The sequence below is a fragment of the Chionomys nivalis genome, chromosome 19 (assembly GCF_950005125.1).
Source record: "Chionomys nivalis chromosome 19, mChiNiv1.1, whole genome shotgun sequence".
Classification (NCBI taxonomy): domain Eukaryota; kingdom Metazoa; phylum Chordata; class Mammalia; order Rodentia; family Cricetidae; genus Chionomys; species Chionomys nivalis.
In genome coordinates, this window is record NC_080104.1 from 13935351 (window position 1) to 13950561 (window position 15211).

The 15211-nt window shown below is 45.7% G+C and overlaps 1 protein-coding gene across 2 annotated transcripts in view; it reads right to left on the minus strand.

Moving 5' to 3' along the window:
• Positions 1–2509: 2509 nt before the first annotated feature.
• Clic5 (chloride intracellular channel 5) overlaps positions 2510–15211 on the minus strand; it is a 153061-nt gene continuing 140359 nt past the window's right edge. For both annotated transcript variants that reach the window (XM_057751472.1, XM_057751473.1), the window contains exon 6: positions 2510–7572. In XM_057751472.1, the coding sequence (XP_057607455.1) occupies positions 7405–7572 (168 nt within the window). In that variant the 3' untranslated portion in view covers positions 2510–7404. The remainder of the gene's footprint in view (positions 7573–15211) is intronic.

Consider the following 15211-nt stretch of genomic DNA (forward strand, 5'->3'; position numbering starts at 1 on the left):
GAGAGATGAAGTCTCCCTTGATCGAGCATGGGCTCTGCAATTCACAGTTTTGCATTCCAACAATGAAACATGGGAAGCCACTTGCCTACTAACAATGAACTTGTCCACTATAGGATGTCTTCGGTGATAAGGGGTGGGAAAAAACAAACACACACTCAGGAATAATATGGGATAAGTTACAGCATAGGGAGAACAGGCTAGGACTGGGTTCAGAGGGTTTTTTTGTTTGTTTGTTTGTTTCCTACAATATGTTTTACACTGCATAGAAAGGGGAAGGAGCGCAGTGAGGAAATACTGGGTCAAAGTGAGATGGAAAACCAGCTGGGAAAACTCTAAACTCTGCATGTCTGATGCCAAAACACTCTTCAGATCTCCAACTCTGTTCATCTTTATTGACTGCAATACACTTGTTTCTCTTGGGCTGGTTTCCTTCCCAGTTACCAGCTTTCCTTGACAGGTAATTACATGGCTCTATCATCACCAACATCTTGGCATCTCCAAGGCAATCCAGACTTCAGCTTCACAGTTTTAAGCATTGGCCTCTCTGGACCTCCACACAGGGACACACCTAGCCTCAGCAGCTTTCCATAGTCATGGAAGGAGGTTCCATAATCCCTTTCTTCTACCCTTGACTCTAAAGCCATAGCCATGTGGCCAAAGCTGCCAAGTTCTGCTCTTTGCTGGGGTTAGAACATGACCCTTCCCTCATTCAGTCACATATCCATTAGCTCTCTGTTTTCCATGGTTTCCTTCACTGCTTAAACCTGGCTGTCCTGGAACCCACTCCATAGATCAGGCTGGCCTTTAATTTAGAGAACCAGCAGCCTCTGCCTTCTGAGTGTTGGGATTATAGGTATGCACCACCACACCTGGCACTAAGTTTTTCTTTAATTCCTTTTCACAATTTAAAAGCTTATCTGGGTGGGGTCTTACCCTGAGCTCACCATTCCCTATATTCCACTTAATATCTGGTTCTTCTTTGGTTTGTTATTACCTTGAACATAGGACTTAGCTCCATTCCACTTTCTGGTTACTCTTTTCCCCTCAATCTTTACATTTTGTGTTTTAACTTACTCAACTCACTCGCTTTCATTATAAATCTTCATAAGAGTGAACATTAGTAACCACACGATTGAGTTTATACTAGGCTGCTTTGAGATTTATTCTGCCAGTGGAATTAATCCAAAACTCTTCACTTTAGTCTCAGGCAGACTTTTGGACAAGGGCAAAAAGCACCTACATTCTTCACCAAGATATCACAAGAACAATCTTTAGGTCACTTAATAAACCACACACAGTTTAAATCACCCTCAGCACCACTGTCTTCCATGCTCCTACTAGAGACACCATGACCAGAGCAAGTCGTATAAAGGAATACATTTAAGTGAGGCCTGCTTACAGGTTCAGAGATTTAGTCCATTATCTTCATGGTGGGACATGGAAGCATGTGGGTAAGCATAGTGCTGGAGAAGGAGCTGAGAGTCCTACATCTTGATCTGCAGGCAGCAGAAGAAGACTATGTACCACACTAGGTGTAGCTGGAGTTTATGAGACTTCTAAGCCTGCCCCACAGTGACACTCTTCCTCCAACAAGGTCACGGTTATTCTAAGAAGGCCACACCTCTTAATAGTGCCATTCCCTGTGACCAAGCATTCAAGCACATGAGTCTATGGGGGCCATAGCTTACTAGTGAAATCACCACACATATCCAATGGTGGCACCTGATGCAGCTGTTTAGTAACTTCTAAGATTCTCAAAGGCTAGTCTCACTCTACAGAGACCCTACAAGGTGGCCAACATCTTAGCTCATAGGTGACCTCATCAGAGATCATGTTGGCTTCAGAGACCCTGGGTATCTCAGCTCTGAGTCAGTGATACATACGATGCTAAGACCAGAAGTTTGGAGCTGGGCATGTGATGGGGCTCATGAGAACCAGAGGGGAATGGGCCACAAATTGATGGCTAGTTTAACTCACACTAGACTGCAACTTGCTGGTCTCCCTCTGGGTAGATATTACAGAAAGGAAATGGGAAGCATGGCTGGTAAGGGTATAATGTTTCACCTTACCCCTGTGCTATCAAAGAGCTTATAGCCTGCCTACTTTTTTTTTTAAAAAAAAAATGGAACTGGGACAGCTACAGCACAAGCCTTTTGATTTCCTGCTTTTCGCTTCCCACTCCCTTCCCCTTCCTTCATTTATCTTTGCCCCTTTCCTATCTTCCTTTCTTTTTTCCATCCTTCCTTCTTCCTCCCTCTTTTCTTCCCTCCCTCCCCCCTTTTCTTTCTTTCTATCTGGGGGATGAAACCTAAGGCATCTTGCACTCTAGGGCTCTACCACAGAGCCACATCCAGTTCTATCTGTACTTTTTTTAGTTTTGATTTTTTAAAAAAATGAACATGTTTCATGTGAAATTAAATAACCTTTATTTGAAAAAGAGAGAATTTTGTACTGCCATTTAAAACAGCCTAACCCTTCCCCCAAAGAAGTCCAGTGATCTCTTCTGTAATATTTGAAAATAAACCAACTTTATTTGAATCAGTCCATACCAATCAAAACTGGGAAATGCATTTACAGCTGGCTCAAGATATAAAGCAAGCGTTGGACTTGTGTGTATTCAAAGGCATGTCGCATTTAGTAAGGCTTTTAAGCAAGGCCTGGTCTCACCACAGTTAAGGGTCTCAAGAAAAGTGAGTTACCATCATTTGGAGCATCTACAAATTATTAATTAGAATTGCTAAATTAGTTAATTCCTTATCTTACAAAAATAAAAAGGCTAGGTGACTGGGAGGGCAAGGAGGACAAATTTAAACATCAGCTGGATATTTTGCTCCTTTTGATTTTGTCCTTTTGTTTTGAGATGGTCTCATATAGCAGGCTGGCCTGCAACTTGCTACATAGCTGACCTTGAACTTCTGATCCTTCTGCCTCCACCGCCCTAGAGCTGGGATTACAAGTGTTCACGCCAAGCCTGGTCTATGTAGTGCTGGAGATCTAGCCCAGGGCTTCATGCATGCTAAGCAAATACTCTATCAACCAAGCTAGATTCTAGTTTGATATCTTCTATAAATACATTCATGGTCAATGTCTCAACATCTTTAGATATATACAAAAATATCGTGTCTAAGAACTTTTTTTTTTTTTTTTTTTGCCAAACATCAGGTTGATTTAATAAAAAATACGATTTAACTCAAACCTCATACGGGGACAACGTTTTGCTTATTTTTGGTAGTATAGGCGGCAGTAGTAGAGAACAGATCTATTTCCTCCAACAGCATTAAATAGGATTGCGCTGTTTGATTCATTCCTACAAGATGAAAGTGTCTTGAAAAGAGGCTGAGAACAGAAGGTTGTAAGGGGAAGAGAATGGACTTAGAGCTCAGCACAGGCTGTTAGTTTGAGTGGTAGAGAGCAGAGGATGCAAGGTCACTGGCCTGTCTGTAGAAGGGCCCCACGGCCAATGACAAGATTCCAAACGTTCTCCCAACAGAAAAATCTGGTGCTTCACAGGCACGCTTCTCTGCCCCATGTTTTCTAGTGACCTTTCTTCTCTCTCTCTCTCTCTCTCTCTCTCTCTCTCTCTCTCTCTCTCTCTCTTTCTCTTTTGTTTTTCAAGACAGGGTTTCTCTGTGTAGCATTAGCTGTCCTGGAACTCATCTTGTAGACCAGGCTGGCCTCAAACTCACAGAGATCTGCCTGCTTCTGCCTCCTGAGTGCTGGAATTAAAGGTATATGCCAATATCACTTAGCTTAAAGATCTTTCTTAATGTCATATATAGGTATGATATATATGATACAAATACTTAGATCTTAAAATATAAGCCTTGAGAATCACTGAACTTAGTTTCAAGCATAAATTAATGTTTCATGTTTCCAAGCAAGAGCACATCAGTTTACTGACTCATCTTGTAGTTGAGCTCACCTCTGACCATGGGAAAATGGAGAATCCCAGAAGCACCTATCAGACACCTGTTGCTTCTAGAAAGATCTGATTGTTGTTGCAAATCCTTTCAGTGATGGCAGCAAACTCTTACTAGATGGACACCCAGCTTCCGCCTCTGCTTCCCTCAAAACACAATTTGCCTGGGCCTTGCAGGTTCCTGGGACTTTTAGACAGTTAACGTCTGTCTATGCCAAGCATGCTCCATTCCCACAATGGTCCTAAAATGCCTGGGACTGTCTGTCTGCAGAATATGCCCACTTTGAAGCACAGGTGCTGTCTTCTTGACTGCTGCCTCATCTCACAACAACCGGAAGGTACCAAAAACATCCCCCAAACAAACCTCACTCTTGGAGCGGCTTCTTGTGGATGAAAAAAATCAAGATCCTGTCTGGTCCCACCAGCGCCAGAAGGGAACACCAGGGGCAGTTGCCATCTACCAGGAAGCTGGCACCTGCTTAGGGTTGCCTGACCAAATAAACTGACTGTTTCCAACTTTGCAACTGATTTGTTTGCTGCCAGGAGCCTAATCTAGACCCCTTGTTTAAAGGGTGAAATATGCACATGCCTATGACCCTGAATTTAGCAGGAAAATATGAAATGTTCTGGAACAACCAAAAATTCACTTTCTATCTTATTGTGTATTGTTCCTAATATCTTATTAAAGGTCTTCTCTCTGGGTCAACCTAAGACGTAGGAAGTTTTAAATAGGTAGATACACGCAACTCAGTCATTCTGAGCCTCACTCCAGCTGTCTGTCTTGCCTTCCACTTGACACACACATACACACACACACACACAATTGTCATGTGACAATCCAAGGTGAGAAATGAACACAAAAGAAATGGTTCCATCAAAATAGCTTGTCTTTCTCTGTCACCCAAATGCTTCCTGGGGGACTGACATTTGCCAGAACAGCTCCTATCCAATCTCTGCAGGCAGTGCCCACACGGTCTGAGTTAAGACTTGGAACCTACGAGAGGGTGGCTGCAGATGGTGAATCATACACATGACAAGGTTAAGACCAAGGTCCAAAGAAGCTGGAGCCACTGAATAAAACTCTGCTCCGGGGGTGGGGGTGGGGGCATGAGCATCATTTACTTAATTGCTATTTTTATATACCAAGACAACTCTGTCAGTCTAATTATGATTTTCTGATAACATTAAAATCACTTCTGAACTCAAGTACTCAGAAGAGCCTCCATTCTATAATCTCGCCACTTTTTAAAGGGGTTATGATAGATCCAACATGGGCTAAATTTTGTTATATATGTAAAACTAATTCAATCACAGTAGGACCTTCTAGAAATAGTATTGACTCAGCTTGAGTGGTTTATTTTTAAAGACTTGCCCATTTCTGGGCTCAGAATATCACGTGAGGGTCCTGAGTATTCTCCTTTCCCTCTGGGACCCCTCTATATGTATCCTGGTCTTCACCATAGGTCCACCTGCAGGACACAGGGCTGTGAACTGCCTGGGGTTCACCCTGCTTTCGAGTTCTGGGAAGGATTCCTGAGAACAGCATGGTTTCCTATTAATTAAACAGCCTTCCTATGGTTCTGGAAGCCTCTTCCTGCCCCCTTCCTGCTCAGCAGGCCCACTAGGGGCTCTTCCCTGCAGAAAAAGGGCTGGTCCCTCAGCAGAGCTGCCCTTTAAACGCCCCAGGGGCAGCTTGCCGAGAGCCTGTGGAAAGGTTCCTGTAGGGTGGAAATGAATCGATTCATTTTGCACCTTCAAAGTCCTTTCAGGTTTATAAAACGCAGGCAGAGTCCTCTTCCCCAATGGGCTAGGGAGACCTCCCGCTTCCTCCCTTCTTGGATCAATGGTCGTGCTTTGCTTTGGCGATCCCTAGAGGCAGGTGAGTCCGGTGACTGTTAGCACGTGTTGACGTTTCTGTGGAGAGGACCCGTGCTGCCCCACCCTCCAGAGTAATGAGCCAAGTCCAGGGGCTTTCCGGTCCTCAGGAGCCTCACCCTGCACTGGCAGCGACACAGAAGGCAGGATTGTTAGAGCAAGGCCCAGCGGATGGATTTCTCCCATGTGCGCCCTAGCTCATTGGTAGAGGAAGAGCGAATGATTAACTCATTTGTCATAATGGTTGGTCAGTCCAGGTTCCCATACTCAGGCCCCATGAGCTTTGTAGGTAAAACACAAGGCAGACGACTAAGGAGAGAAATATTAGGCAAAAAAAAAAAAAAAAAAAAAAAGGTTTTTTCTTAAAAATCTGATAGATGAGTCTGACGGCAGGAAAATGAACCTAGGACAGTATATTTTCCAAATTCAAGTTGTGGCTTCCCAGTCAGAAAATCCATGGACTTTCTTCCTAAGGTAGCCCTTGATCACACCATTCCCTGTTAGAATTTCTCTTCCATCAGACACTGGGGCTGAAGAAGTCGGGAGCCTGAGCACACCCAGCTGGCAACCCACATCCAGAAGTGACTAGGAAGGGCGCGGAAGACAATTTTGGCCAATGTTGGAGTCTGCTTGATGGTTGGTAGGTGTGCCCTAAGAGCAGTCTGTGATTTAGATCGTGAGGGAGAAGTCTGGTCAAAGATTTACTAGGCTACTTTTCAAACTCCTCACTTTATCTGCTCCCATCCCTCTCCCCCCACAACTCCACCCAAAGCCACTTATTGAAGAACAGTCCTACCCACTCATGTAATCTCCAGTGGCTGAGAGCTCTTCAGTCAGTGACCCCTGTGGCTGTAGACCCTGCGGGGTCTTTTGGCATCAACACTGCTTCCCAGAAGTCCCTCTCCATTTAGATCGCCTCAGTTTACAATCATAGGTCAACCGCCTTTGTGGCAGAATGGAGACAGGTGGAAAGCCGGGCTCAGTGCTGGCCAGGACATAATCGGATTGCACCTGGTCCCAGCACTGCGACAAATTGAGGTGTATCCAAGGGGACATTATAATATGGCCCTCGGTCAGAAACAGTGAGCAGCTGGAACTGCTCTGAGCGCGATTCCCAAAGTCACACCTAGCTAGGTCCCTCCCCCAGCACTGTCTTCCAATCAAAGCATGATTCTCTCCCTAAGGATCATGGGATGATTTTTGTCGGTGGCCTCTCAGTTACTGAGGAAGAGGTGGGGTGAAGGAGAAGCTTGGATTGGAGTTGCTAATGCATCAGGGAAAGCGTTATGATATTGGCAGAAGGGACCAGTGACAATCCCACGGGAGCTCTACAAACTGACCCCAGTCACACTGACCCTAGATGGGGTCAGCGGTGGGAAGGTCTGCTGCTGTGTTCTCTCCTCTCATCTGGCTCCTGGGATAGGGCGGAAAGATGGCACTGATCTCAGAAAGTAGCAGGCTGGAGCTGAGTTCAGGGGTGCCAGCAGGATGTGACTTCGTTCTTTGCTTTTAAATGTTTCCTCAAGGTAAGGAGGGAAATGAGTCTGGAGAAGAAGGCCGTTGGGAGAAATAGAATTCCTTTGCAGCAGAATCGGGCCAAATGGCTAAGCTCAGGATCGGCTGAGGCGCCTGGCGACGTCTGCATAGGCCAGCTCGATCTCGCTATCAGCTGCACAGGTGTTGGTGAACTCGTCCCGCGCATAGGCGTTCCCGAGGTACCGCCACAAGCCTGTCATCTCAGCCGGGAAGTCGTAGTTCCGGTACTTCTTAGCCACAATCTAAACAAAGAGGATAAGACAGAGGTAGTGTGAAGACAGGACACAAATCAGTAGGCGGTATTAGGGCCACGATTTCACGAGTGGCTGTGCATACATCTGCATGCACCAAGGCTGAGCAAAGTTGCCCAGAAAGACTAGCCATGTCAGCAAGCTCTGAGTTTGATTGAGAGAGACTGCCTTAATGAGTCAATGGAAGAGAAATTGAGGATGACTCTTGACATCAACCTCAGGCCTCCACATGTATGCACATACATGTTTATATGCACATGCCTACAGGCATGCAAACATGCATATGCATACACATATATAAAAACCAAAAAAAGTGTGCTGTGAAGGAAACTCCAAGCGATATGAATTTTTTTGAGGTAGACATAGTTTCCATACTATATAACATATTTGGGGAAATATGTGTGACAACCACAAGCATATTACCAATAGAGTATCCATATTCACATAGCCCAAGCTAACCTCAAACTTCCTATGAGACTTTGAATTTTCAGTCCTCCTGCCTCCACTCCCAGTACAAGGATTATAGATACATGCTTCCTGTTATAGTTCAAATTCTCTTTATTTTTGGTCCCTCTTCTGCTTTGCTCTAAATAAGCATTCTTATTTTTGTATGATGGCGGTGGTGGTGGGACCCAGAAAAGTGAGTCAGGTATTGGCATATATATGTAGGTTCTAGATCTGGTGTGGGCGTGGGCCACTAGTAGTCTCCAGTCTTTTCTGAGTCACCACGCTTACCAGATGTGGCTCAGGACTTGTGGAGAAGAGGGGTTTGTGTTTATAGGAACAGTAGCATCAGTGACTAGGGGCCAGCTCTGGGATTCATCTGGCCACTTTGTAATCCCGATTCCATCTGACAGCTGTGACCAAGGACAAATCCCTGACACCTCTCTGAGCCCCAATTTGCTTTTCTCTGACATGGAGGTGAAACAGGACTTTACCTTGCAGAAATGGGTGCATGGGTCCTGACAGAATGCTCAGAGGCGATCCAGACATTCCATAGCCAGTGTCTAACACAATTCACTGAGACCTTGCTGGTGCCCATTTCATGCATTTGCTTCTTCACTACATGGAGGCTGGCAGGGTGATTTTTTTGAATAAGGTCTGTGTAGTCGGGACAACTTTCTGGACACATGACCTGTGAGGTCTCCCAGGGCCTTGCACACAGAAGGCCCTTGCTCTTGCTTTAATGCTGTGTTAATATCAGTTCATATATATTTTTTAACAAGGGCTCCTGTGTTCACTGTTCATTGGGACCGCCCATTAGTTCATCCTGCCTATAGCTCTCAGGGTCAGGCAGGGGCAGCAGAGAGCAGTATCTCTCCAAGAGTTCTGCTTCCAACTTCCTTCATTTTCTCCTGTGGGTGGAGAGACTTCAAACCACAGGATCTAATATTCTGCTCAGAACCCCCCCAGCTCAGCTATGTGAGGATTTCTCCTTCCTTCCCATCTGGATGATGTAAAGTCCCCAGAAAATTATGCCAAGGCAAGGACAAAGATGACCTACTGCACGAGAAACTCATTCTGGGGATCCTCCTATACCAGGGAGAGTACACGTTCCTTCCAGGCACTCATTCCAGTTTTCAGGTTCCAGGACAATATTTACATTCTGTCCTGAGTCTCAAGGATGACGGCATCCTTTTCTCCTCTCCAGCTTGTAAGCAACAGCAGGACAGGGTGGGACCACAATCTTCTTGCGTCTATACCCTTCTGTAATCCTAATGACTGGCTCATAAGCCTGCTCTCATCTGGGTGCTGTGTTACGCTACTCAGAACTGGGTGGGAGCTGCTCAGATCTCTGAAGCATCCTACAAGGACCGTATACCTACTGTCCAGATGAGAAAGGAGAGGCACGGTCATTTAATAAGTTTCGGTGCACAGCTGAATTTAATCATTGGTATCTTCCGTTATCCCAACATCAGACAAGGTACATTGAGTTATATGTGATGAAACCATTCTGTGGTGTGCGTGTGTGTACGTGCGTGTGTGTGTGTGTGTGTATAGCAGAGGATTGAAGGCAAGGCATAATGTATGTTAGGCAAACCACCCCCATTAAGTCACATCCCTAGTGTTCCAAAACCTTTCATTTTAAACATGAAAACATTCTTTAGCCATGAGCAAACTGAAGCCAGAAGAGATTGAAAGACTCATGACATGTTGCAGTGATTCTCAACCAGTGGATTGCGACCCTTTTGTGGGTCAAAGGACCCTTTCACAGGGGTTCCCTCAGACCATCTGAAACACTGATATTTACGTTACAATTCGTGACGGTTGCAGTTATGAAGTAGCAATGAAAATAATTTCATGGTTGGGGGTTGCCACAACATGAGGAACTGTATGAAAGGGCTATGGCATGAGGAAGGGTGGGCATCACTGTGGGTTGTAGGGACTGCCAGTACAGTGCCTGTCCACTGAGAACTAGGAAGGGTGAGCATCACTGTGGGTTGTAGGGACTATCATCATGGTGCCTGTCCATTGAGCATTAGGAAGGGTGAGAATCATTGCAGGTTGCAGGGACTGCCAGTGCGGGGCCTGTCCACTGAGCAATCAGGATCACTTGTTACAGTTCCTGCTCGCCCCATATCTCTCCTCTCCATTAAGCCCTATGCAACTAATGAGGAAACAGGACAACTCAGATCCTCGGCCCAGAGTGCAAGTTAATCTGTGACCTCTTACTGATGACGTTCAGACAATGATACCCTGATTCTCTGACATCCTGAGAGACCCAAGAAACTGCCTCGGGTTCAAAGTCCCTCTGCTTTTGACCTGCTTCTCTGTGCCAGTTCAGACAGAAGAGAAGTGCCTGTTATAGCACCTTAGCATTTCATTGTCTGTGTTGGAAAGGGAAACTGGCCCCTATGCACACCTGCCCGGTAGCTTCCCAGTCTCATTCACAGGAGTTCCCTGTCTTTATGTCCATCCTCCCCCAGTAGTCGTGAAGGTACCTTCAAACTGATTGCATCCTCCATCTGCCTCTTCCCCTTGGGAAAGGGCTGATGAACCTCAGCTACTCTAGTCTCAGGTCTTAGGCTTTGTAGATGGCCCCATGTGGCCCCGTGCTCCTGTGTAGAAAGTCATTTGTGACTTCCTCCCTTTCTCCATAGAATCTGTCCATTCCTCAAAACCTATGCTCACTTCCAAATTTGTCCCCCAATTTGCTTTGTTGTTATTATTATTGTTGTGGTAATATTGGGGTTGTGACCAGCCTACTTGTGCCTCATCAGGTAAGTCTACAAGCCCTGAAAAAAAGTTACTAAACCCGCAGCAAGGCTGGAAGCCAGGGTAGGAGGTGCTCCCCTCCCGATGGCTCTACTGTTCTCTGTGGCAGCCATGAGTCCTGTTTCTTATTTACTCCCACACCCCTGTGCCAGCTCAGAAGGAGCAGGACATGACAGGGACTCAGCAGCAGAGACTGGCTCCTGACACAGCCAACCATCCCTCTCACCTCCAAAGTCCAGGTGGTATCTCTGCAGGACCCACATCTTCAGGGCTCCCCATTGACATATTCCCACAAATCAAGTGATCCCCTGAGAAAGTAGCTGCCACTGAGCATGGAAACCTCCAGGCACATCTGTGCTTCCCAGTATTCAAGAGGCAGCACTTCTTGATAGGAAATCATTCTCTCCTGGGGGTGAACCCTGAAGAAGCTACCTACAATGTTCTGTCCTGCTTGAGTGTGGCCAATAAACAATAACCACCAGTTGTCCTGGAACTCCCTCTGGTCACTACAAGAGGAGGGCCTTCCGGTTTGACCTTTGAGAAGAGATTGTCTCAGCTTGGAGCAAATCTAGACTGTGATGATTTTCTGACCAAGGGAACTAGCTGGAATTAGCCAAGTGGGATAAAAATGGCTCAAAGTACAGCAAATGAATCTACTAAGAGCTGGTGTGTATGGTTTGGTCCAAAGGCATGAACTTAGAATCCAAATACTCTCACAAGACTGAGGCAGGAGGATCTCAAATTAGAGAACAACCTGGATCGTTTATTTATAGATTCTGTGCCAGCTGAGCTCAAAGCAATGGGGTTCGGAGATATTTTGCACTGATTAATGAAGCCATACTTGGTTAGTACTAGCATTTTAATTTGGAGTTTTATTTATTTATCCATTTGTTTATTTGTTTTTGTGGTGCTAGGTTTCAAGGCCAGTGCTCAGGAAGAGCTGTACTGGTTGGTTTTGTCAACTGTACACAAACTCAAGGCATCTGGGAGAAGGAACTTCATCAGGTCGCACGGTGGATATGTCTGTGTGGCCATTTTCTTGATTATTGATTGATGTAAGAGAGCCCAGCCCACTGTGGGTGGTGCCATCCCTAGGCAGGTGGGCCAGGACATAAGTTGGTCAAGTAAGCCAAGGGGAGCAAGCCAGTAAGCAACGTTCCTCCTTGTTTCTGCTTCAGTTCTTGCTTCTGGGTTGCGGGTCTAACTTCCCTTTATGATGACTGTGATGTGAAAGTGTAAGCCAAATGTAAACCTCCAAACTGCTCTTGGTCGTTGTTTTATCAGAGCAATAGAAAAGCAAACTAGAATGCATATCCTGGGCTATCTTCATTAGTTTGGAAATAACAGACATGCAATTACAGAATATATATATATATATGTCTATTTCCCTTCCAAGTTGTCCCACTGAGAACAGTCACTGTGCTGGGCCAGGAAAAGCCCACCCATGGAAGTTTAGATCAAGCTCAAGGTGAGTGTGGGTCACAGCCCCTCAGCATCCTGGGATGGGGATCGATGTGTTCAGAAGGCAAGCAAGAATGAGGATACACAGAACTCTGAGGTCCAGAGAAACTTCCTCGCTCATGCTGCGAATTTGCTGTCTCATATGAAAACAGTTAGCTCCCACCGCCCAGATTAGATTTTGGCGTCTGAGGCCAAACTGCCTTGGCTCCCCTTCATGCTCTCTGCACTGGAGAGCTTTGCCAGGTCCCTGGATCTGATAAGCTGGATCAGCAGAAATCCAAGGAGACAGGAGCCCAGGCCCAGCCTTTGTTCCCTCCTAGGCCATCCTCCATCTGATCCCCGGCTTCCCAGAGCTAGAAACCCACTGAACTGTCTCCAAGGACAGGGGATTAACTTGGTCATTTAGGGATGGATGGAGTTGACGCATTCAGAGGATGGCATAGAAGCCTGTGTGTTTGCTTACTTTGACAAAGGATGCCTAAGTGAGTTGCCTGTACATGTTGGAGAGGAGAGGAGAGAAGGAAGGAAGGAAAAGGAAGCAAGGGAATTTGATCCACGCCTCTTCTTTTAGGCATGAGAAAAATGAAATCCTAAAAGATCAAATGACTTGCCCTAGTCTGCCCTGCTAGTTGGTGGCAGATGATGAATTAGACTTGGATCTTCTGATCTTTCCATTCTATCACCATGACACCGTGTGACTGAGTGGGCATCACACATACCTAATGGTTCTGCTTATTCCGGGAAAGGAGAAGAAAGCACACTTTGGTGGGTGGGGTGTGCAATACTTAATAACTTCAAAGTACCATACTTGGCTGGTCCTGCAAGAGATCTTTAGCTTGGCCCTGAGCCGAAAATGTCTTCATATTAAAGTGTTGTATTGGCCTGCCCTGGAAGCGTGTAATTCCCTCTCCAGTTTTCGTGCTAACCCAGGACCGTAGGACACTCACACATGGATGGCCATCTGAGTGACTTTACCACAGGCTGGAGTGCTCTCTAACTGGAGGAGAGTCTGTGTGTCTAGCTCAATGCTTCAGCTGAAGGTAATAGCTATAGCCTGCTGATGGAGAGTAGGTGAGCCTTCTCCTCAGTGAGGGACAGAAATAATATGACTACCCTAAACAACATAGGAGCTGATCATATTGCCATAAATTAGTATTTATTAAAGGGTCACCACACTTGGAAAAGGGTCTGTGGTCAGAATGAGATGGTAAGACATAGCAAAAGCAGGGGGTTATTTGGGCATAAGACCCTACTGCCTGTTGCTCTGGAGTCGTCTAGATGGTGAGCATCAAAATGGATGAGGGTCAGGGTGGGTTGAAGAGATGACGGAGTCAGTAAAGTTCTTGTTTTGCAAGCATGGGAACCTGAGGGTAGATTCCTAATGTAACCCATACACAAGAATAGGTGTGGTGGTACACATGTGGACTCCCAGTGCTGGGAGACAGAGACAGGAGGGTCCCTAGAGCTCACTAGCCAGCTAGTCTAACCAAATTGGTGAGCTCTGAGTTCAGTGATAAAAGAATAAGGTGGACAGGGATTGAGGAAGACTCCCAATGTTAACGTATGGCCTCCATGGGCTTACAGTGCATATACTTGATGTGTATGCACGAGAGGGGGGGGGGAGGGGAGGGGAGGGGAGAGGAGGGGAGAAAAGAGGAGAGGAGAGGAGAGAGGTGTGTCTGTTTGGAGACCTTAGTAGGATCCAAATGCTGACTTCCAATGAGATAAAGGAGAACAGAGGGCTGTGAAATAATCCTTTTGTACACCATGAAGATATTTCTTCTTATTAGTTTAATAAAAAAAAAACCAACTGGCCAATAGCTAGGCTGAAATAGGTTAGGTGAGAGAGTCAGACTGAGAGAATATTGGGAAGAAGGAGGGCGGAGTCACCAGGCATATACAGAGGAACAGGACATTTAAAAATAAGGTAACAAGGCATGAGTCACGTGGCAGCCCATGAATTAATAAATATGGGTTAATTTAAATTGTAAGAACTAGTTACTAACAAGCCTAAGCTATTGCCTGAGCATTCATAATTAATAATAAGTCTCTGTGTGGTCACTTGGGAGGTGGCTTATGGGACAGAAACTTCCACCAACAACGGAGCTGTCCCACATTGCTCTGGAGCACGTGGTTGAGCTCCATATAGGAAAGGATGCTTTAGTACTCAGAGCTGTGTGCAGCTGGAAAACGGGGTCTCCTTACCAGAAACATCCCTCCACATTGCACACAAGGCTGCCACAGACACAGCAGGAAGTAGATCAGTGTGAGTTTGGAGGTCGTTTGAGATAACTCCTAAGTTTCCTCTTAAAAGCGCTCAGTCTGTGACTTTTTATAGGGAATGACTGAGCAGGTGGTGCAGATGGGCAGCAGGCACACTGAAAACAAGCAGGCATTCTCGACGCCACTCCTTTGTAGTTTCTATGGCTTCAGCCAATAGGGAGGGACAATGGCAGGTGGGTACCAGAGGGAGCTTCTGGAGTCTGTGCACAGCGATGCATGAAGACCCATGAGGACCATCTAATGCAGGTGGGAAAGCATGGTGGGGATAACTCCAAGATGAAGCGGAGATAACTTCAAGACAAGGCTGTGATGCAACTGTGTGTACAGTAGCATTGCACTTACATATTGAGCCCCTATAGTAAAATAAGCAGTTTCATACCTAAGTCCCACAATAACCCTGGAGATAAATAACCGATGACTATTTTATAAATGAGTATGAAAGCTCAAGTGTTGGAGAGATGGTTCAGTGGCTAAGAGCACTGGTTACTCTTCCAGAGGACCCAAGTTCAATTCCTAGCATACACTCGACAGCTCACAACCATCCGTAACTCCAGTTTCAGAGTATCTGATAGCCACTTCTGATTTCCATGGGAACTAGACACACACAGTGTAATACACACATGTGGGTAAAACACCCAGATGTATACATTTTTTTTTTTAATTTAAGGAA